The sequence below is a fragment of the Dreissena polymorpha genome, chromosome 1, assembly GCF_020536995.1.
Source record: "Dreissena polymorpha isolate Duluth1 chromosome 1, UMN_Dpol_1.0, whole genome shotgun sequence".
NCBI classification, from domain to species: Eukaryota; Metazoa; Mollusca; class Bivalvia; order Myida; family Dreissenidae; genus Dreissena; species Dreissena polymorpha.
Window position 1 is genome coordinate 166671732 of NC_068355.1, and position 24117 is coordinate 166695848.

Here is a 24117-nt window from a genome sequence, read left to right on the forward strand (position 1 = left end):
GGACCATTTTCAAAATAATTTTTGTAAACCAATAAAAAAAAAAGTCGTGGCCGGATGCAGTTTTGAAGAAATGAAAGTTTGTCAGATTTTTGTTAATTTTTTTTTAGCGGTCACAGTGACCTTGACCTTTTACCTAGTGACCCAAAATTGGATGCGGCATGTAGAACTCATCAAGGTGCAGCTACATATGTTTCAAAGTTGTAGATTGGAGCACTTTGATTTTAGAGCCAATGTTCAAAACCTTAACAAAATGTTAAGGTTTTAGCACGACACGGACGGCAGACGAGCTGGCTCTGACAATACCTCAGGTTTTCTCCGAAAACAGCTGAGCTAAAAATTATGTCTTGTTAAGAACATTAAATCTTCTTATTGTGCACCAATTGTATACATACATACACTGTACATGGATGCAGCTGAACAGAAACACTGAACTAACAGAGGTCTTCACACATAAGAATTGTTCTGCTTCAAAAGGGAACATGCAACAGAAAACATTAACTATATGTAACAATACTCTCCATGAACAAAAAGGAACTGAATCAGAATCCCCTAACAAAACTGTGGAAGACATAAACAACAATTTCTTTTCAAATAAAAAGAACCAAAAACAAAGCCTTCCTTATAAAAGAAATGATGATTACAAGTTCACAATGTAACTAATATACAGAATGATAATAGTAATTTGTGCATACTAGAGTTTTTACAGCACAACTTTTATAATATATGATGAAAATATTAAGAAGTTTTATGTAAGCAATGACAGAACAAGAAACATTTTGAACTCCCACAAAATTCAAGAAAAAAAACATGGAACAAACCATGGAAAATAAAAGCCACAAAGTGGTTGCAACATTGAAACAAGGAACATGGAATGAAAACAGAAAAAAAACTATAACAGGTTTCAACAACAGAAAAAACATCAACAAGTGTTAACTGCAACTTGTACCTTTAAAGAATTTATTACAAGCATCAAATAGAGCTCCTTTTAAGTGGGATCCATGGAAGTTTGGACCCAAGTTCCAATAATCATGAAGTTTGCTGAGCTCTTTATGTTCCATCACTTTTGAACTCTTCACATCCTTTTCTGCAAATACTTTCTTTCCTGCTTTATAAACATAATCCCCAGTACATTCAGATGTAACCATTTGTTTATCTGGCATAATTTTGGATACCTCAAGCGACGTAGATTTCGATTTGAGATGCTTGAGACTTCTATAATATCCATCTATTTTAACATTTGTTCCACTTTTGACAGTTTTGTTTACAACATCAAGGACATCAGACGTTTGTTTGATCGTTCGGGAACATCTCTCATTTTCGACACTGATACTACAAACCAAATCGGCATCATCATCCTCCTCCATATGTTCCACCTGCTTAAGACTATAAACTGTACCACATTCCGCAGTTGCAAACTTATTGTCACCCTTTTCCTTAGAAGCGTTTGATGGAAATTCCAAAGGTAAATATCTGCCGTGCTTTCCTTTTTTACCAGATTTTCTAACCAAGAAAACCTTACCATCTTCCTCAGAATCAATATTATCTACCGTTACACTGTCAGCAAAACCTTCCCACCCAACCAGGCCAACACTTTCTTGCTTCATCCCAAATAACTTATCATACAATTCTTCCTCCATATCTTTCATGTCATCAAACACAACAAAAACTTGTGCTTCGGCATTTTCCCTGACACTTGTATGTTCATTCTCAATATTCTCAACTTCAACATTGTTGTCGCCTTTAATGAACATTTCAAAGCATTTCTTATTTTGCCTAGTCAAGTTACCATTACAGAATTCTTCCATCTTACTTTGTCTTAACCTCCTCACATTAGATGCAGAAGCTGACACTTTGCCGTTTCCTCTTAGAGTCATTCTGCTATGCAAAGACTTTGGTTCTCTTTTACAAATCTTTTTTTTGGTGCCATTTTTTGGGTCCCTATTAACCTTCCCATGTAAACAAGATACCTTGACATTACTGGCTCCATTGCGCTGTGCTGCTGCTGTGAAGTGGGAGTGTGCAGAGATACCATCGCCGCATGGCCCTTTTTCAAACAATGTCCGCAACTTAGTTTTTTTCTTGCACTCTCTGCAGTCCTTTTCACCACTTTTGAACTTGGGGGTCATACGAAAGATTGGATTTTTGTTCCACATTGACATGGATTTAGTCTTCCTACAGATCTTTTTCACTTCATCCAGACATTGCATTTTCACAATAGTTGGGCCATGTTGATCTAAGTCCATGCTTTCTACATGTTGATACAGACACAACACATCATAATTTGCAAACTCTCAAATATTATTACAGACAAAACAAAAAATCATACTTCTTGAGAAAAATATAATGCAAAATATTTTTACTAATTGTGTAGGGTTTTGTTTGTTTGTTTTTTTAACAAATACACTTCTAACAAGAGCTGCATTTCCCCCTACTGCACTTTGAAGCCACACAGCAGCTCCCAGGGGGGTAACTTCCCGAATTTTAGGGTAGGGCTGTCCCGCTGAGACTTCCGAAATGTGACCCATTTTTATACCGGAACTCTGATAAAGTAGACCCATTTTGATAAAAGATTTTTGAAAAAGCAGACCCATTTGTATACGATACAATTGAGAAAGTGGACCCATTTCAATACAAGAATTTTGATAAACTGGATCCATTTCAGTACTAGAATTTGATAAAGTGGACACATTTCATACTAGAATTTTAATCTCTATCATATCAATACAGTATACTTATGGAATTATGCAAATATTTTGTTTTGATATATTATAGAGAGCGTTCTGATATTATTTTCAGAGAATAAAATGGGCTGTTTTATATCATCGACTTAATTATTTACGTGTCTCATGCATCAAAGAGTATCAGCGCTAAACACTCACTGAACTAGAAATATGGTAGCAATAATATTTGTAATATAAGGAATAGGACATTAAGACTGATAATCGAAGAATGGACAGAAATATTAATTATTTAGAATTTAATAATTTGTCATACGACAATTAATGAAGGTCCCGTTACCTACAATGTAAAATGGATAAAATTGAAAATCCAATTACGCACAAGAATTATAGAAAAACAAGTATGACACTACACCGATTCATAGAATAATGCCTTCCTCTTGCGGACAGACTTTCGTGTACCATCACTGTATTACAATTGGGCCTGTGTACACATGTAGCGTAGAGCCGGTTATTTTGACAGTCGTCTAATTCCGACACAATTTTCATAAATCATTTGCAGTAACTGCACTTTTCCCGGCACTTTTAGATTATGTAACGATTTCGTCACTTATTATATGACATATAATATGTGACGTCACAGTATCATCTTGGTTGATCAAGCAACAGATAAAAACAGCGGGGAAAAACAGTCAAGTTTCTGCATCATTCTCGCTTCTGATTGAAACCCATTTATATACAAGAATGACATTTATCATACCCATTTTGATACTGATACTTTCAAATCTATATGCATTTATATACATGCAAATTTCTGATTTCAATACCCATATCTATACTTAGTTAGATGCTCAAAACCATACCCATATCTATAATTTTAGTCGAAAAACACACCCCAAAAAATTGGCACACCCCTATATACCCCCCCCCCCCCCAGCTATATTGGGAAGCAGCTTTATCCCAATAAAAAAAACATCATGATGAAGTCCATTGTTATTTTACAAAGTTACTGGCCTAAGAAAGTATCTGAGAGTGTTTTGGAAAAAAATCACAAAGTGTTATTTTAAAGAAAAATTCCTTTGTCCATGGCCCATAACCTCACCAAAAATCAATGGACCTGAACCAAACTCACACTTCATCTGTAATGCATGTAAGTAGACTCACACACCAAAAATCAGCTGAATATCTTAAAGGGTATTCTAAAAAAAACTCCATAAAAACAGTTATTATACATATAGACAAAATTTCCAAGTCTAAATATTTTAGTCAATATCTGGAAGTGTTTAGGAAAAAAAGTCTGGAAAAAATGGAATGTTGGACGGACGGACAGACAGATGGACAGATGGATGGACAGTGCAACTGCTATTTGCCACACTAACGGGGGGCATACAAATATAATTACATCCAAATCAAAGAATTACAGTCCTTAGTGAAAATGCAATCCAAAACATTACTTTTTATTTTGATTTGTATAATTTAACTACTGTGAAACCATTATTAATTGTCAGGCATTAATTTTCATAAATTTCGTAAGTCGACCGATCGGCAAATTTAAGATCCTAACGAAGAATCATGCTCTATGTTTGAACAAAAACAAACACCAAGTTGAACAATATTTTAAAACTATACCGTAGACATGAGGCATTAAATTCCAACATAATCCATGCACACATTCACTGCTGTTTCGTAATCAAGATAAATTGGGTTTTGACACAAAGGGATGTAGATTACACAAGGTACTTAACTGACACGTGACACTTCTTTAAAACGCGTGTGCATTACAGCTGTATCGAATGCGTTGACTTCGTTTATGTAGAATGGTAATGAATTAGCGCTAATTGTTTATAACTTTATTACCCATTAGGTGCATTGTGTTTTTCAGGGGTGTTGCATATTAGCCATCACGCAGCGAATGCGGATGAAAGACAATAAACCAAATGAAAAGATGACGATGTGTGATCAACATGCGTATTTATCACAAATTAATAAAGAATATTTTAATTGCTGTTTGTTGTTTGCGTTTAACCACACTTATTACTATTTTATATGTATCAATTTATTTATTTTTATATTATTGACATTATTGATTTATATACCAGTAGTTTACTTTTTAAGAACAAACACACACATAGAGTTTCTAATTTTAATGTTGATATCAGAATAAAAAAGCATTTTATTTGGAAAAAAAAACACTTAACAAACTGGAACCTCTTTCGTATAACACAAACAGTTTTAAAACGGTATTGACAGCATTTTAATAAAAATCATACCAACTAGAACACATACCCAAATGGCAATTGGCTTCGTTGTTACAAACACTCGTTTATGGTTATTCGATCCCACTTGTCCGCTAATCATAACAATGAACGTGTTAATGGCATACATTAAGAGGGTCCATTACTGTCCCTTGATAACAAAAGACTAGATAATTGGCATGTGACAAACAGGCCCCACCTCCTGCAGTGATTCTCAAGTGTGTTCCCGCATTCGTACCACGATTTTTCGCAACTGCGATTGAACTCGAATATGTATTACACACAAATCGGATATTGACTGACGCATTTTTTTTAAATTCAAAATCAGAAATCGGCGAATTTAAGTGCTGACGAAATTGTCATTTTTACAAAAATGACGAAATTTTGTGCTGTCGAAAATAAATGGTTTCACAGTATTTAGCAATTAAGCTGTATACATCTAATTCTAAGTCTACCTATGCAAAGCATGATTTCAAGATAGCTGTGTTCATTAACTTCTAAATGAGAACATTTTGTCTGATTAGGTATAAATGAGCAAGAAAGCTACAAGAAAAACACACACAAATTAATGCTTCAACATAAATATGAAAAAATTTTTTAATTTGGTATAAGTAAGCAAGAAAGCTGCAAGAAAAGCACACACACATTTATATGCTTCAAATCGCAAATCATACTTTATGCTGTCACCAATATCATAAATACATTTGCATGATCATGAAAAACAAGCACATGGAGATATGGCAACAAAAACACGAGCAATTAAACAATAAGCAAATGATTTTTTAGCCTGATGTGTGGGACACAATTATCAGTGTATTACAAAGAAAGGCAAGTGATAACTATTCAAGATGCACATTAATGTCTAGTACACACTTTAGTTCACTGCAAGTGCGTATGTTACAATATAATGTAATTGTGTTAGCATCCAATGGCCCATCAAAATGTCAACATTTTCCAGGTTCATTCTTTTAACCTAACAGGGGGTGTCAAATTTTCCAAATGTGAAATCCGCTAAATTTGGCAAGGGGTCTGGGGTGGCCGAGACACACCCACTCCCACAAGCCCTAACTTATACTTTTTTTTATAGTCTTTCTAGTGGCAATTTCTAGTAAATACCATACAAAATATTATAAACCAGACCATTGATATTACAGGATGTGTATTCAACATTCAATAAAATTTTTTATAAGAATGTCAAAAATAAATTAAAATTGACGAACAATACTGGATCTGAAAAGACAGTCCGAGAAAAAATTACTTGTTTTGCACATAAAATAAAATGTGCATATCATTTGACTGCAGAAAATATAATTTGGTTAACATATTGATTTACAATATACTATTGCAGGGCTTTAATTTGCTAATCGATCACTTTAAATATTTCAAGATGGTCGACAATTGCAACGTTTTGTTGACATGTAAGATTTTCGAAAATAGCGAAGATTTTTCATCAGTGACCAGTTCATGTCCGTGCCGTGCACTAACCAATCAGAAATCAATAAATAGAACTGAGTGCAGTTTTCCAGAATGCAGAGGAAGCTGTAAAAATATCCGTTTACAAATGAGAGCCAAGTAGTGCGAATTTGCCCCCCCCAAAAAAAAAAAAATCATTGGTTTTACATTGATCTAAAAAATCAACCATGGACGACTCAAAAATCTGGATTTCCAGAATAATCTGGACAATTGACACCCCTGTTAATATATTACCTCTGTAAATACAGCAGAGTCCCTCATTACATACCATCCAACAAACAAGAGCTGTGTTTGTGTAACACAATGCCCCCACCCATATATTTGACCCTTGACCTTTGACCTAGAAGGATGACCTTGACCTTTCACCTCTCAAAATGTGCAGCTCCATGAGATACACATGCATGCCAAATGTCAAGTTGCTATCTTCAATATTTGACCTTGACCTTGACCTTTCACCACTCATAATGTGCAGCTCCATGAGATACACACGCATGCCAAATATCAAGTTCCTATTTTCAATATTGCAAAAGTTATGGCCAAGGTTAAAGTTTTGGGACAGAAACACACATACAATGAAAGGTCAAAAACAATATAACCCCAATCATTCCATAAGGGGGCATAAAAAAAAACAGGTGACCTTAGGCATTAACTAACGAGGTTTGTGGGGTAAATGATACGCAAGCTCAATAAAGAGCAACCAGTTGACATTTGACCTTAACATGACATGATTTGTGATTTAATTGATAGGCTAGCCCCAAAAACAACAACCAGTTGAATATGGACTTGACATGACACTTTGCTGGGTAAATGATAGGTCAGCACAAAAAACAAAAAACAGTTGACCGTTGGCTTTAACTTGACATGGTACGTGGGATAAATGATAGGCAAGCACCACACATAACAACCAATTATATGACAAGGTATGTGGGGTAAATGGTAGGCCATCACCACAAAAAACAACCACTTACTATTTGGCATTAATATGACACACTATTTGGAGTTATTGATATGGTCATCACCACAAACAACAACCACTAGATATTTCGCATTATTACACAATTTGTTGAGAAATCAATAGGCCAGCGCCACAAATGACAACCAGTTGACATATGGCATAAACATGACGATGTTTGTGAGGTAAATATTAGACCAGCCCAACACACAACAACCAGTTGACCTTTGGCAAGAAAATTACATGGCAAAACAAGAGATGTGTTTGTCAGAAACACAATGCCCCCTACTGCGCGGCTTTGATAAAAAAAAATGTATATTATTATATCCCTTTGGATTATATCAATTGGCAGGTACAGATCATTTTCACAAGGGAAGTTATATTTTTATATTATTTCCCTTGTGAAAATGATCTGTACCTGCCATATGATAAATAGAAATTATCTCCCTTTAAAGCTTGTTACTTCCCTTTGATTTGTTTTTTTGACGTTGACCTTTAAGGATGACCTTCACCTTGACCTTTAACTACTCAAAATGTGCAGCTCCATGAGATACACATGCATGCCAAATACCAAGTTGCTATCTTCAATATTGCAAAAGTTATGGCCAATGTTAAAGTTTTCGGACGGACGGACAGACAGTTCAAATACTATATGCCACCCTACCGGGGGCATAAAAACAACCATTTGACATTTGGCATTTACAGGACGTGGTACATGGAGTAAATGATAGGGTAGGAATCAGCCCTGTAAAAAAGCATGTGTATCTCACCTGCCGTGCGAGCATTTTCCCCCTCCCCGGGCTCCTCCGAGCATTCACTGTCCGTATAAAGCTGCTGCATCGTGCCTGATGTGCTTAACTCTAATAAAATATACAAGGAAGCAAGCGACGGTGAAAACAAACAAAGCAATCCAAATGCTCTGCCAAGAACACAGGTTTTTATTTAAATTAAGTTTAGTTCAAACTTTCTGTTTCCAGGAATATCTTAAATATTTATATTTCAAAGTAAAGACTGACTCAGTTCCACAAACATTTATTTTAGTGAATATTTGTATTATGATGGATGTGAAGTTAATTAACACATTAAAATTTAAATTTACACTATTGTTAATTGAAACCTAGTAAGTCGTTAAATAACCATTTTGTTAAGCTTTTATCATGGCTTCTGATACCTTGACAACTTGAAACTATCAAATTTGGCCAGAACAGTTTGTCATTATATCATCCAAATCTTATCTTGGCAGATCATTTCATTCCCAAGGCATAACATAAAATGGCCGATACAGGGTTAAGACATGATAATCAAAATCATGACAGAAAATCGGAGTTGTCAAATGCAAGCAAACAGTGTCATTTCCTTTAACAAAGAAATATGATTCTAAGGGGTGAACAAAGTGATTTATTTGAATGTACATTAATTTTGTTTCGTTTACATAATTGTATGTTTAATCCTAAGGGGTGAACACAGTGATTTATTTGAATATACATTAAATTTGTGTGGGTTTAACAATTTTATGCTTGATGAAATGGAGATTGAACAAAAACTTCAGAACCCAATTTTGCTTTTCATTTACTTATTAATTCAGAATAAATGTGTGTAATGGTCAATATTGCCTTTTATATCTTTAACCTTTAATTTTACAAAAAAAGTCGTATTTTAATGTCAAAACATTCAAACTTGTTATATGCCGAAATATATAATGCTCTGTTATAACAATTGTGGACATCATAATTACGCTAAGCAAAAAAGTTGTTGAAGCAGATTTTCAAATTAATCAATGTGCACCATTGTGCATTTTTCGATAAACTGCCAAGTCTGTCATTGGTTTGAACGTTTTTTTAATAGTTTGTGGTATCAAGCATAACATTTTAATTTGCTTATATGTGTTCAAAATCATATTAAGAAACTGTTGCAAACAAGTATACAATCTGTACACAACAACACATCTAATCTTGAACATAGAGTTATTAGTAAACGTAAGTTTTCACACTTGCACAAAAACAGATATTACTACCACTTGTGCAAAAGCCAGCAGACCAGTGGTGAAAGACAAAACACAGCGTTACAAGCAGAAACAAGCCCTTTGTGACTGGTTTGTTGTTTTGATTCTTTGATACCCGCAGTGCTCCAGCTAGGCCTAAATTGAAGGGCGCCCTGCCCTGCCCCTCCAAACCTCCGCCTTGCCCTTACTAGGGCCCCCCCCTGCCCTTAAAAAAAACAAGAGGGCCATCAGGCCCTAAGGCGCTCACCTGAAAGCCAAAGGAACTAGACTATTCTGAAAAAAATGCAAGCTGATTCATGAAGATTATTTTGCATGTTTTTCAACGAACCATAACCATTTTCAAACTCACTCGAGCTATTGTTAGAACGAATGTTCTGATCAAGTTTCATAAAGATTGGATAATAAATGTGACTTCTAGAGTGTTAACAAGGTTTTGTAGTAAATAGCCATTTAAGGAAAAATGCCACTCCCCCTTGCAGCCATGTTTTTTAACGGATCTCAACCATTTTTGAACTTAGCCCAGATATTATTAGTTCAAATATTCCGACCAAGTTTCATGAGCATTGGACCACAAATGTGACTTCTAGAGTGTTAAAAAGGTTTTACCATACAGTAAAGCCATATAAGGAAAACTGCCCCGCCCCATGGCGGCCATGTTTTTCATTCAACTGGAACCATTTTCGAACTCGTCCAAGATATTATTGGGACACATGTTCTGACCAAGTTTCATGAAGATTGGACTAAAAATGTGACTTCTAGAGTGTTAACAAGGTTTTACTATAGCCATATAAGGAAAACTGCCATGCCCCCTGGCGGCCATGTTTTTCAACCAACCGGAACCATTTTCGAACTCGTCCAAGATATCATTATAACAAATGTTATGACTAAGTTTCATGAAGATTGGACAATAAATGTGACTTCTAGAGTGTTAACAAGGTTTTACTTTAGCCATATTAGGAAAACTGCCCCGCCCCCTGGTGGCCATGTTTTTCATCCGACCGGAACAATTTTTAAACTTGTCCAAGATTTTATTGGGACAGATGTTCCCACCAAGTTTCATGCAGATTGGACTAAAAATGTGACTTCTAGAGTGTTAACAAGGTTTACTATAGCCATATAAGGAAAACTGCCACGCCCCCTGGCAGCCATGTTTTTCAACCAACCGGAACCATTTTCAAACTCGTCCAAGATATTATTGAGACACATGTTCTAACCAAGTTTCATGAAGATTGGACAATAAATGTGACCTTTAGAGTGTTAACAAGGTAAATGTTGACGACGCACGACGCACAACGCACGACGGACAAAAGGCGATCACAATAGCTCACCATGAGCACGTTGTGCTCAGGTGAGCTAACAAAAAAAAAAAAATGTTATTTTTTTTTTTTTTTTACATATCATAATTAATAATCTCTTATTACAATACATTGTAATTAATTAATTCCTCATTGAAGATATTATATTTGAATTTTTTAATAATAATTGGAATAATATATTCTAACAATTATTAATAACATATAAATTAACATGCAAGAGGAAGCATTCCAGAAACGCCCGCGCGCTCGAAAGTGCCCTTTTTACAAAAAACTGCGCGTCCAAAGTGCCCTTTTGACAGAAAAGCCCCCCTGCCCTTTTCAAATCCTAGCTGGAGCACTGGATACCCGTATGTTGTTGTTGTTTTTTTGTCATTTTTTTTTCAATTTAAAGATGCCCACAACCTACATTGAACAATCATTTAACTGAAAATGATTCAAAATTTCCAGGAAGATATTCTCTGTAGTTCAGTCAAGGAAACATTTATATAAACAATGCACATTTTAGACACTGACAGAAAAGTGAATTAACACAGTGGATAGTGAAGGTCAACAAACAAAATACAGGACTGGTATAAGGCCAATCTAAGAAGCAATATGTAAGCAGCAGCCACGATATAAACAATCAAATCAAAACCCAAGAAAAATATGAATACGCAAGTTAAAACAAGAGGGCAATTGTCACAAAAATTGCCCATCGCATTTAAAAAATTCAGGCAAAGATTGGACAAAGTCTTAATTGATTCCTCTTTTTTATCTTCAACCTTAATTATGGCCTAGACCATCTATCTAGAGACTTGCATATAGGGAGTGCCACAAAGTATGCTTGTAACAACAGCAAAGATATTTCTGATCCTTCCTTTGCTAAAAGACAATCTTTTGCCCTCTGACCTTCACCTCAGACCAAGTGACCTGGTTCTTGCCCCTTACATGTCTTATCATGATGATAACTTCTGCAAAGTAATTCAAAATTCCATCACTGGTGGACAAAACGTGTCAAGTAATGATTTCCTTCAATTATGACCTTGAACAGTGACCTTGACTTAGGCCTTAGGCATTTGCTAAAGTTTTCAACACGATTGATCAACCACTGATCATTATTATAATGTAACTGCAAATACCAAGATTTGACCTTTTACAAGAAGTTTGACCTTGACATTGAACCTGGTTATTGCATACAATACACTGTCTTATCATGATGACCATTGCTGCAAAATTATGCCAAAATCCATTAATGCTGGACAAAGTAATGCTCCGAATTAAGTGTTGAGAACAAATAACTTACATTGAGCTTTGAGCTTGAATTGTGACCTTGAACTTATAGCTCAAACATGGATCTTTCACACAACATTCAAAACATCATTCACATCACTTATGCTATGTTATTTGATAATCCATCCATGCTGGCCAAAAAATGTATGCATAGAAAAAAGTGTCAAGTACAAATTTTCTCAAACAAATATTTGACCTTAAATGTTGATCTTGACCTTGTTGTTGCCTGCAACACTTCATCCCATCATGCTTATCACTTATGGCAAGTTATTTGAACATCATCCATGCTTAACAAAATTATGCTCAGGACATAGTTATGCCCTGGACAAAGTGTCAAGTACAAATTTTCCAAATTTGAATTATGACCATGATCTTGGACCTGGTTTTGCAATTGAACATATTTCATCTCGCTCATCATTAACTGCTAGTAATTTGAAAATCCATTTCTGTCAGACATAGTTTTGCCCTAGACAAATATTTTTTGTCACCAGCATGTCTGCTCAGGTGTTCATATAATACAACCATTTTTTTACAAACAGTTGTGTATAATAATGCTAAAAATTTAAGTCTGTTTATTTTCAGAAAATTTGCTTAGAATTCAATTAAATTCTCTGATATCAAATTAAGTGTTCTTGAAGAAAGAAGTGAAGGCCATTCTTTTCAAAAACTACATCTAAGTAGATTTATAAGATAATTCAACCATCCAAGACAGCAGACTGTTTAAAAGTAAAAAAAACAAGTACCGTATTTTACCATGCATAGCGCGCAGTTTTTTACCTTCAAATTTCAAAATAAAAATTCAGTGCGCGTAATACATTGACACAACGCTTTCCTGGTTGCTAAATTGCAAAAAATCCATTTCGTAATCGTAAATCTTCACAATTGCCGCCATTTTTGTTATTGCAAAAAAACTACACCCTATAATGTTATAGACTGAAGGGGCCGTTGTAGAAACAACAAATAGCGGGAAAGGTTAGGAATGAACGGGGTAGTAATTGTTTTGACAAAAATTAAAAGATGAAAAAAAAATGTCTTTGTTGGTGTTTTCACACTTCTTCATTGATTGTTCATTAAAAAAAATCGAGGTATATCGATCCCTGTGCGCCGCGGTATTGTTTGTATAAGTTTTCGTTGTCATGAAAACTCGTTGATTTACAACGCAAAACGTCTTATTTGAACTAAGGCTAATTATTTCAATAAGTATTTCTCAACTTCGCTTTTGCTTTATTTTGATAATTTAATCCAAAGTTTAATGTTAGCATTTCCGAAAATTTGCACTCCATGTGAATTGACAGTTTGACGTCATCAAAGGAAAGCCGCTTCCTGTCTGAAGCAATAAAGCGACAAGTTTCTCGCCGACAAAATTGGCTTCCTTTGTCTAGCAATCAACATGCCGAACCAATCGTGTGTTTGCTCCTCAATCGCAATCGTCCAATTAAATAATAGCACGTGCAAAGCTCCGCCTTCGAACCTTTTGCAAAGAACGGAGGTGGAGTTCAACGGTTAATTGAGCAAGTGTTTTACGTAAGTTGAGTTCCGATTTGCCAAAATTACTAGGCCCTAAGCATTGAAACGACGAATACATTTATCAATGATTTTCCGATCTCTGCATAAATATGCTACTGTGCGAGTATACTACGTAGGTTACAAACCAACAATAGAGATATAGACTCGTTTTATTTTCTTTCAATAGAGACAAGCAAATGATATTTGTCAAATGGCTTTACGCGGATAACGCCAACTGTATGGAATTGAGCGTTCGGGTGTATTGTTTGTCTTACTATAAATACTTATCAACTAGACGCAGTGAAGGCGCGAAATACTGGGTCAAACTGGATTTATTGGGGAGCATCTCTTAATGGGGAAATATTTAAGTCGATGAAAAATAAAATGGGATCCACGGACGATTTGCGTAAAATTGGACATTGAGATGTTGCGGGTCTGCAGAAGAAGATGTCATACGATGTTGTGAGCGGCAGGTAATGAAAATGTTACACTGTTCAAATGTGAGGAATAGGTAATAGTGGTTCGAATTTAACGCAAACATGCGCAGCGGAAATAAGGACATAACGGTGTTCTCGAGAGAATAATCTTAAAAATTGTCGAAAATATAGTGCTTTGCAACCCATGCTCCTGATCGTATAAACGCTCCCTACTTTAAAACAAAAAATTAAGCGCCCGAAAAACTCAGATTAAATGATTGGGCAATATAAGAATGGCGGCCATTTTCGGCCAAATTTTCAGGTTTTTGGTCTTGAATTTTTTTTTTTCTCCATTTTGGCTTTAAAAAATCGCATGCGCGTTATACATGGTAGCGCGCTATACATGGTAAAATACGGTAACAAGTAAAAAGCTATATGTAGATAGTGTACATATTCAAGGCAAGAACCAAGCATGTTTCATTCTCCGTTCAAATTCTTAAAAAACACCTACCAGATCGACTGTCGCTAGAACCAGAAGTTGATGTTTCCGACATCGATTCATCACCACTGCTCATTCCGGTCGTGCTTTCTGACTCTGAAGAGCTCCGTATATGATCACCGACCCGATAGGTCATAAAATTATCCCGTCTCGTCAAATCTGGCGGATCGGAAAATCCAGTCGTTGATTCCGTAACAGACATAGTTCTTTTCGGAGGTGAAGGAACAGATTCAGATTTTTGAGTGAGGACACTGGCTGAACGCTTTCTGGCACCTGGACTCTTGGGTGCTTTTCCAGGGGAAGGAATCATCAGCTCAAGAACTGGGGGCTGTGGAGAATCAGACGTGGGTTTGTCAGACTTCAGTTTCGGTGGACGTCCAGGTTTTCGGCCCAGCAGCGGTGTATTCGCAGACAAGCCAGAGTCTTTGGAACCTTTTGGCGTTCCCTTCTTGCCAAACAGGACGGTGGTGCGTCGGTTAACGCCCGGCGTCGGTGTGGACGTTGCTGACCGGTCGGACGAGATCATGCTAGTTGGAGTACCGGGTTTGGTAGAGCCACCATCTTGGACATCATCTACAGACACGCAACAGAAATGTAGGATTAAGTAATACCACAGTGTGGTGCAGTCGTCCAAACTAGCACAAGCGAACAAGCCCTAAACTGGTGATTTTTAAACAGGGATTACTATGATTCTTGATTTTATATATAGAAATGCTTGTAAAATTCAATTGATCTCAAGCAATTATATCATATATAAAATACCATAAGTGGTAAAACTAATAATGTGCAAGTCTGGTGATGTAGAATTTGAAGAAATCAACGATAATTGTACAGGTCATTTATGTATTAGGTCTGTAAACATTTACATAGTTGTGAAAAAACCTGAAAGAAAGTGCAAGCAAAAACAAGGTCAATTGTTGTCAAATCGATTTGAGCAATGCATTTAGATAAGCAAAACGATATTAAAGCTGTAGGAGCAATATTACAAACTTAGGCAATTTCCAAATTTGTCTTATTCTCCAGTTGTCATATAAGAATTCTGGTTAAACAAACTCGTGAATTCTTAAAAAGTGTATATTGTATTTCACATTTTTATATTACCTGGCTTTAAGCCCTCAGATTCTGACTCGCTGTGGGCACTCAGTGACCTTCCCCGACCTCTGCCCCTCCCCCTGCCTCGCCCTCTCCCTGGTGTGCTACGCCCATGACTTCTGTCCGATTTCAAGGCTGGAATGCTGGGACCTTTCCTCAAGGCAGGAGACTTCTGAACCTTTGGAGATTTGGGAGTTTTCGGTGATTTTGGAGTGGAATTTGGCTGATCACAATGGATGGGTGGTTTGGGCGTTTTTATGGGTGATTTCTCCATCTTTTCCAGATTCTCTTTATCATGTTTATCTTCAGAATTTTCGTCATCGTCTTCTGAAGCTGAAACAGTAGGTATTCATTGAAGTGCTTCTTAAGAATCATATAACATTTCTATAATGGCTTTATTCATTTAATTAAAGACAGGCCAAGTTTACGATTTTAATTGACATCGTTCTCATTCATCTGCTTTTTATGTGTCATGTACACTAGCTTAATATATGATATTTATTTCATAGACTTTGGAACCCCTAAAAACATATAGAACAAACATTCATCACAAACACACTCAAGACACACTCACACAACTGTCTAAACCTTACGTGTATCGTTAACGCTTTCCTCCAGATCGCTGTTAGGCAGTCCTCTCTGTATGGCGAGTTTTCTTCTAACCTTAACAATTTCACGTCGAATGCGTTTGGAAAGTTTCGATTTTCGTTCTGGAATATTGAATTTTCATAGTTTAAAGTTGGGTTGAATAGCAAGCTTTCATGTTTTTTTTTCTTATTTTACGTCAGACTCTTTGTGTTGTTGTTTTACTGCACAGCTTAAATTAAGAGAGTTAAAGAAATCCCAAGGAAGACTGGTAAAAGATGAATCTCTGATGTACATTTCACAACTAACTGTTCCATAATAACTTTACTTCCAAAGGAGGCAAAAATAAAGCTTAGCATTTCTAACTGATTTGATCCCCCCCCCCAAATAGTGTGTATTTTTAAAAAGATTGAAATCACATTTCAATTTGAACTAATTATTTTTGCCAAACATTTGTTTTTTCATACATTTGACCAGTAGACAGAAATGTATAGCGACATCTTTCAAATGTTTAGCCAAAGGTATTCTGTAAACTGATTGGATTGTTCAGCCATGTGCTTGTGTTTACCAATACCAATATAAACACTTGATTGGTCAGCTCAAGTCATCCAATTGTTAAATTTTGTACTGAAGTACACACATTATGACTGTTTGAAATTGTTGATAACTATCTCTATGCTGCTTTTGTATTATACACAGTTTATAATGATTGGCATTCAAAGAGCAGCAATCAGATTTAAGAGCATTACACTCCCCTATAAATGAGTTGAGCCTTGCTTTAGGAACACAGGGATTATTCATGTGCAGAGTGTTGTCCCAGATAAGCCTATGCACAGGTTTATACGGGAAAACACTTTCAATTTTTATGGATTTTTTTTTATTTAAAGAAAGTCTCTTCTTAGAAGCAACCTGTGGAATGCAAAGGCTAAACTGGGATGACGCTTTACGCAAATGCATTAAGTCTCATTTTTCATGAGCATGGCTTGTTTATTATTGACAAAGCAGTAGCACTGCTTACTGGATAAACTGGCCTGGTCCATTTTCTCCAGTAGAATCTGCAGCTGATCTTCTAAAGGTAGGTTGTCTTTCTTTTCCAGGAATGTGTCAACTGAAACAGGAAGGACAATCAATTAATTTGGTGGTCAAACATTCTTTAAGTACCAAACTTCAAACTTAACTCTGCATACAATTGTGGCATCAATTTCTGTGAAAAAAATTCATTCATGTAACACCTATGTACCTGAAGAAATTAAATATATCAAAGTATTCATGAAATATTGTCTGTTAACCAATATTTCTAGGGTTAAGTTGAAAAGGAGCTGAACACATTTTAAACCTATGTCATAATAACTGTGTTAATATGCCAAGCTTTCAATAGCATTCCACAGAAAACAGTGTACTTGGTACAAACAGGTAACAAGAGGTCCATGATGGCCCTGAATCGCTCACCTGACTAACCTTACTACATCAACTTAAGGGGTGTTGCGGCAGTTTATTTTACCGAAAATATATTTATAACAACACCGATGATGCTATTATCACAACTCAATTTTTTTGTTATCAGTATCATCAGAAATGACCGAGTCGGTTCATAATTCAATTGTCAGTGGTTCGATCCCAGGTGGGGTTAACTTATTTTTTTACTTTTTTTATTTCTTTAATTTCATTCTTGTTTTATACTGGAGCTTTTTAGTCATGTCGTTTAAATTTATCAATTTAAAGCATTTAATCACAAACTCCAATACAAGCCAAAATCTGTGAACAAGTACATGTAAGTTATTAATGATTAAGGTCGAGTTTGATACTGTATGGTATTATGTTTGTGATTAAATATTGTTTTTTATTAATGTCTTTTGGTAAGCTGTTGTGATCCCAGTTAAGATTGTAAACAATTTCTAATGTTTATGCATATTTCTTACAATCTATGTACCGGTACTTGGGTTTTGCCTAATTGATGTATTTTTATAAAATTTGACGTAGACGGTAGGGATAGTTAAAACAAAAAATCTCGGTTAAAAGTGCGGTGACCCTCTTTTTTTATTTGTGTTTTATGATGACAACACGCAGATGAACATATTTGAGCAGTTTTGCAGAATTTTAATAGACAGAATTTTTTTTATTACCTTTTGGTGTTAAACATAGTAAAAAATTGATGTTTTTTGGGGCGACATAAAAATGCAGAAAAAAAATATTATTTTTAATTTAACTTGTGTTCTCCATTGTTTTGGCATTGTGTTGTTTACTTAAATGGTATTTTATGTATCTCAGCTTATATAATAACTATATGTTGTCCATTTCATAGGTTATTAATTGGTTTGAGGCAATTAGAGATTTTGCAGTTTAAATGAAAAAGTACATGTTATAAAATGGTGATTAAAATCAAAACAAGGCCGGTGACCCTATATTTTAATTTCATTTTTCATATAGTATTTGTATATAGTACATGAATATAAATTTTGGACAAAATCTATTTGGTGAAAATAAATCAGCAAAACTGCAGCAACACCCCTTAAATTCTATCAGACCAATATACAATCCCAAGAAAGATTTCATTAATTAATACATTCTGACAAAATGTCATTAAGACGTGATGAAAACTGTGATCTCTTTCATGTACACAAGGTTTTACTAGAATTGGCCCAGTGACCTAATTTTTGACCCCAGATGACCCATATACGATCCAAAATCAGATATTATCAAGATAAACATTCTGACCATACTTCATTAAGATCAGATGAAAACTATCACCTCTATTGTCTACACAAGGTTTTCTATGATTTGACCTAGTGACCTAGTTTTGACCACAGATGACCAAATTCAATCCCAACACAGATATCATCAAGATTAACATTCTGGCCAAATTTAATTAAGTTTGGATGAAAACTGTGACCTCTACTGTCTACAAAAGTTGGTTTTTTAATTTGACCTAGTGACCTAGTTTTTTACCCTAGATGACCCAAATACAATCCCAACACAGATTTTAACAAGACAAACATTCTGACAATATGTAATTAAGATCTGATGAAAACTGTGACCTCTATTGTCTACAAAAGGGTTTTCTATGATTTGACCTAGTGACCTAGTTTCTGATCCCAGATGACCCAAATACAATCCCAATCCAGATTTTATCAAGATGAACATTCTGACCAAATTTCATAAAGATTGGATGAAAACTGTGACCTCTAAAGTCTACACAAGGTTTTTCTTTTATTTGACCTAGTGACCTAGTTTTTAACCCCAGATGACCCAAATACAATCCCAACCCAGATTTCATCAAGATAAACATTCTGACCAAATTTCATAAAGATTGGATGAAAACTGTGACCTCTATTGTCTACACAAGGTTTTTCTAATACTTGACCTATTGACCTAGTTTTTGACCCCAGGTGACCCAAATACAATCCAAACCCAGATTTCATCAAGATAAACATTCTGATCAAATTTTATAAAGATTGGATGAAAACTGTGACCTCTATTGTCTACACAAGGTTTTTCTATTATTTGACCTAGTGACCTAGTTTTTGACCCCAGATGACCCAAATACAATCCCAACCCAGATTTCATCAAGACAAACATTCTGACCAATTTTCATAAAGATTGGATGAAAACTGTGACCTCTATTGTCTACACAAACAAATTGTTGACGGTTTTTCTATTATTTGACCTAGTGACCTAGTGTTTGACCCCAGATGACCCAAATACAATCCCAACCAAGATTTCATCAAGATAAACATTCTGACCAAATTTCATAAAGATTGGATAAAAACTGTGACCCCTACTGTCTACACAAACAAATTGTTGACGGACGCACGCACACACACACGCAAAACGAACACCGGACATCACACGGTCACATAAGCTCACCATGTCACTTTGTGACAGTTGAGCTAAAAATGGAAAACTGTACACCTTGAAACCCGGGAGACTTCTCTTTTTTTGTTCAATAACACTTAATACATCACTCTCAAGATCTTTCCATGTACATTAAGTACTGATTCTACCCAAGAAACAAACTCAAGAGAGCCTCTATAACAGGTATGAGAATAGGTTATCAGTAGTTGACATAAGCACAAGCAGCAAGCCTTGCACAGGTACATTGTGAACAAGGCTTGCTCAGCATCATATACGCAGGCTACACCTATTTCTTGGTCTCACGAAGAAATATAAGGAAAAGGGCTTGCTATATTTAGTTGCTTGTTTGTGTTTGGAAAATTTGAAATAGGGCTGACCCCCCCACCCCTTCATCACCCTTAAAATATCTTATTTTCTGATGATAATTGTAAATACAGAATCAAGATAAAACTGAGATGTTGAAGATTGTCATGCCTGGTATAAGCTTGAGACTTCCAATATAATTAATTTTAAACATTTTTCTGAAATATAAGCGAAGTTTCCGTACAATCCTCCAATATCACTGGTGCCCTCTCCTGATTTGCGGGTGGCTCGGGGAGATGTAGCCCCGTCTCCGGATCGTATCCAACCCGCTCAGCCATGTGCCTTGCTGCACGTATGATCGCGCCTCCCTAGGAAATATGATTAGTGCATATTATGATACAGAAATCATTTAAATGATTTTTCATTCATTGCTGTTGAAACACTTGATTGATTGGAGTAAGAGGTTGCAAATGAAATGGCGAGTTAAGTGCTTAGGCTCAATCAATATAACAACCTTAGGTTGACAACAAATATTTCTTATAGTCTCAACTTTGTGTGTCTTTGCAGTATCACATTTTTCTTAAAGATATCTCAAAGAAACATCTTTAAACATATCTTTGACCTAATGTTCACAATTATTTGGTAATTGGTAGAGTAAAGCCTGATAATAATAACAAATATAAGTAATAACAAATATAGTGGTATGCAAATAATATTTTGCCGACAACATTCTCAAACAACAACACTCAATTAACTATTGACAATATTTTCCTTGGCAATGCTAACCGAATTTAACGCTGAAAACAACAAGCAAGCAATGAGATATAACACAACACCAAGTAAATCATCTCAGTGTGATGGATTTGAAGCTATATTTACAATGGCATCTTCACAGACCTGTTCCTTTGATATACATAACAATGTTTGTAAACATACAAGAAAAACATATGACCATGTTAAATGCAGTTATCTTTTGTGAAATATGTTTGGCATTTAAAGGGATGTAATAAGCTGATAGGAGAAGAAATAACACCCCTGAAACTTAATGGCTTCAAGTCTTTTTCAGTTGACCCTATTTACCCCAAATCCTGTGTATTATACCCATATTATATCAGCACCCTGATGTGGTCACCGTTCAGTTACCTATAGTGACTAACACATTGATGCAGAGGAAGCACTGTAGAGAACTATTGGTAAGTCTGCTAAGAGGGCAGACTCAAGATAAACGCACTCTATGTTGGATCAATAGATTGCTTCCCACCCTACCTGGTCTCGCAACTTCAGCCCGGCCCGATAGAAGACAGTGTCCTTGCTGTTGTACGAGAGACAGTTCTTCACCACAAGGTCAAGGTCGACCTGAAAGTCGTCCATGGTCCGGTACTTCTGCTCTGCAATCTTCTCGCGCATGGTTGTGAAATCCATCGGCTGCTCAATGTGAACATAGTAATCGGGAACCTGACGTGGAAATGTAACGCAGAACATTAAGTAATGGATTCATGCAGAAATACTCTATATCTTCATTTGAGAAATGAGAACAAAGTTTTGATAAAGTGTTGTTACAATTCCATATTCATAGGCTCAAGTGCTGCATTGATTAATTCAATCTGGCACCTGATATGCAAATGAGAAGCAGAACATTACAGCACTGTGATGGTATTCCAGAAGCATTTAAGTTAAATTTTATTTTTATCCTTAAATTGGGAATTTTCGTAAGTGTTTCATTTCATACTGCATTAGTTAGGCATAAAAAAATACATCAAAATAACATGATTATGTCAATGTTATTTGAGGAATACCAAAAAACATGCTTGTTTTTATTTAGTAAAGAAATACAAAACATTGTAATTTTGAACTTAAAGTAAAAATATTTAAGAAATTACTTAAGATGTCTGGAATACAACCCCGGACTACAAAAATGATATAAAGACACTTGTATTCTACAGTGAACATACCAAATATTTGAGTTCTGCCATCAAAATGTTCTCAACATATACATGTATACATTTTCAGTCTTCACTCAATGCAAAAATAAAATCATTATAATTACCCACAGTCCCTGCAATCATTAATAAAGCATCACAGTCAATTGAGTTGATAAGACGGATAAGCTATAGATACATAGCAGGCTTGGCGAAATTGCCGGTCCGCCGGTCCTGACCGGCAGATTTCCAATTGGTCCGGCAGGATTAACAAGACTAACGGTCGTGGTGACCGGCAAAATGTGAAATGACTGCAAACAAATCTTTTTTTTCAAAGTTGAAAATTCCAAGAGCAAACCCCTTACTACATCATGAAAATGAAATCGCTCATTGTTTTGATGTTTGCAATAGGTTTGTTACGTACACTTAGCAAATCCAACTGGTTACACAACACCTATTTCAAACTCAGTCGCAAAATCGGCAACTGCCTCTAACAAAACAATCTTGATAGCTTTGACATATTTTTTGAGTAGATAAGGACATTAAAATATGAATTTCTTTATGAAGCATGGCTTTTAAAAAGGTTGTTTATTAAGCATAAAAAATGTTCTAGTGATAAACACAACCATATGCAAACGCCATTTTTCAGAATTGTAAAGAGTACAGTGCATTATGGGGCAGAGCTTTCATTGGACAAGCGAATTTAAATTTAGATTGAATGCAATACGATACATGTATAGAGAAATGTTTTATTGCATCATACGCAGTGTCATGTTAAAAACGTGCTTCCCAGGGACTTTCTGATACCAGGCAAAAATGAAAATGAATCTCTGTTAACAATTACACTGCGTTAGCATGTAAATGAATCATCTTGATTATTTAATTAATTTCTCGTACACATTCTGAAAAATGAAATGCCTTTATACTAAAATGATAATTAAATGTCAGGAAACTTGTTTTATACTGTGCGCAGTATATTTAACAGCCAGCCTGCTCCAAACTGCAATCATATCAAAGTACATGCAAGAATGCTTTAATTGTTTTGAATAACTATAATTAGATAATTATACGGCTTGCACTTACGTTATTGAAATAAGCGCACCGAACCGCTGATAGGCAATACATTGTGCATGTAAAAAACATTGACACGCGAATTTTTCACAACTTTATTGACATTACACAACAGATTAACACCAATCCGGTGACGTTTAACCTCTAAGCGATTAAAATTGGTTTAACGGACGGTTGAATAATCAAGATGTGATCGCTGCCATCTTTGAATTTTCTAGTTGTTTTTTTTCAGTTCGGCTCAATTTTGTCCGGACCGGCACATTTTCTGAAATGCCTGTCCGGATGACCGGCAGTTTCTATCCAATTTCGCCAAGCCTGCATAGATGTCTATGGTGCTGTTTTCCTGCCTCCACAACTTTTTTGACAATATTGATACGAAGGGTCACAGTTCAAGGTCAAAGCCTAGGCCTACCTCATCCCTGTCCACAGGCTCACAGAAGATCTTGTTTGTGTCAATCTCAACCAGCTGGTCCAGGGTATTTCGTAGCAGGAAAGCAAATGGCTGGATCTTAAGCTCTGTGGCCATCTGGTGGAGACGCAACTGAAATGGAACGGTCGTGCATTACAATAGCCGCGTTTCGGGAAAACTGGGCCGAATGCATTTGTGTAAAGTGCCATTCCAGATTAGACTGTGCAGTTCACACAGGCTAATCAGGGACAACAGTTTCCCTTTTAAGGAATTTTTCGTTATAAGGAGGTCTCTTTGAACAAATATCCAGTGCAGTATTGGTGACGAAGCGAGTTTATTTCATAGACTAACGTGGGCAACTGGTGGAGACGTAACTATGAAATGCAACAGTAATTTGTGATAAGTCTGTTGTGAATGTGTGAGGCAGACAAATTATTAAGCAGAAAAATTTCTCTTTTTTTGTTTTGTTTTACATTTTTAAGCCAGTGCCTTTGGATTGGGAAAAATAGCACGATAAACC

The 24117-nt window shown here is 35.8% G+C and overlaps 1 protein-coding gene across 6 annotated transcripts in view; it reads right to left on the reverse strand.

Moving 5' to 3' along the window:
• LOC127859482 (peregrin-like) overlaps positions 1-24117 on the reverse strand; it is a 98847-nt gene that overhangs the window by 32090 nt on the left and 42640 nt on the right. For 3 of the 6 annotated variants that reach the window (XM_052396948.1, XM_052396937.1, XM_052396968.1), the window contains 9 exons: positions 23601-23729; positions 21465-21653; positions 20443-20566; positions 17062-17151; positions 16052-16168; positions 15468-15791; positions 14379-14939; positions 8129-8218; positions 947-2248 (listed from right to left, as the gene is read on the reverse strand). In XM_052396948.1, the coding sequence (XP_052252908.1) occupies positions 947-2248; positions 8129-8218; positions 14379-14939; positions 15468-15791; positions 16052-16168; positions 17062-17151; positions 20443-20566; positions 21465-21653; positions 23601-23729 (2926 nt within the window). The remainder of the gene's footprint in view (positions 1-946; positions 2249-8128; positions 8219-14378; positions 14940-15467; positions 15792-16051; positions 16169-17061; positions 17152-20442; positions 20567-21464; positions 21654-23600; positions 23730-24117) is intronic. The other 3 variants (XM_052396958.1, XM_052396974.1, XM_052396979.1) reach the window with 3 other exon arrangements.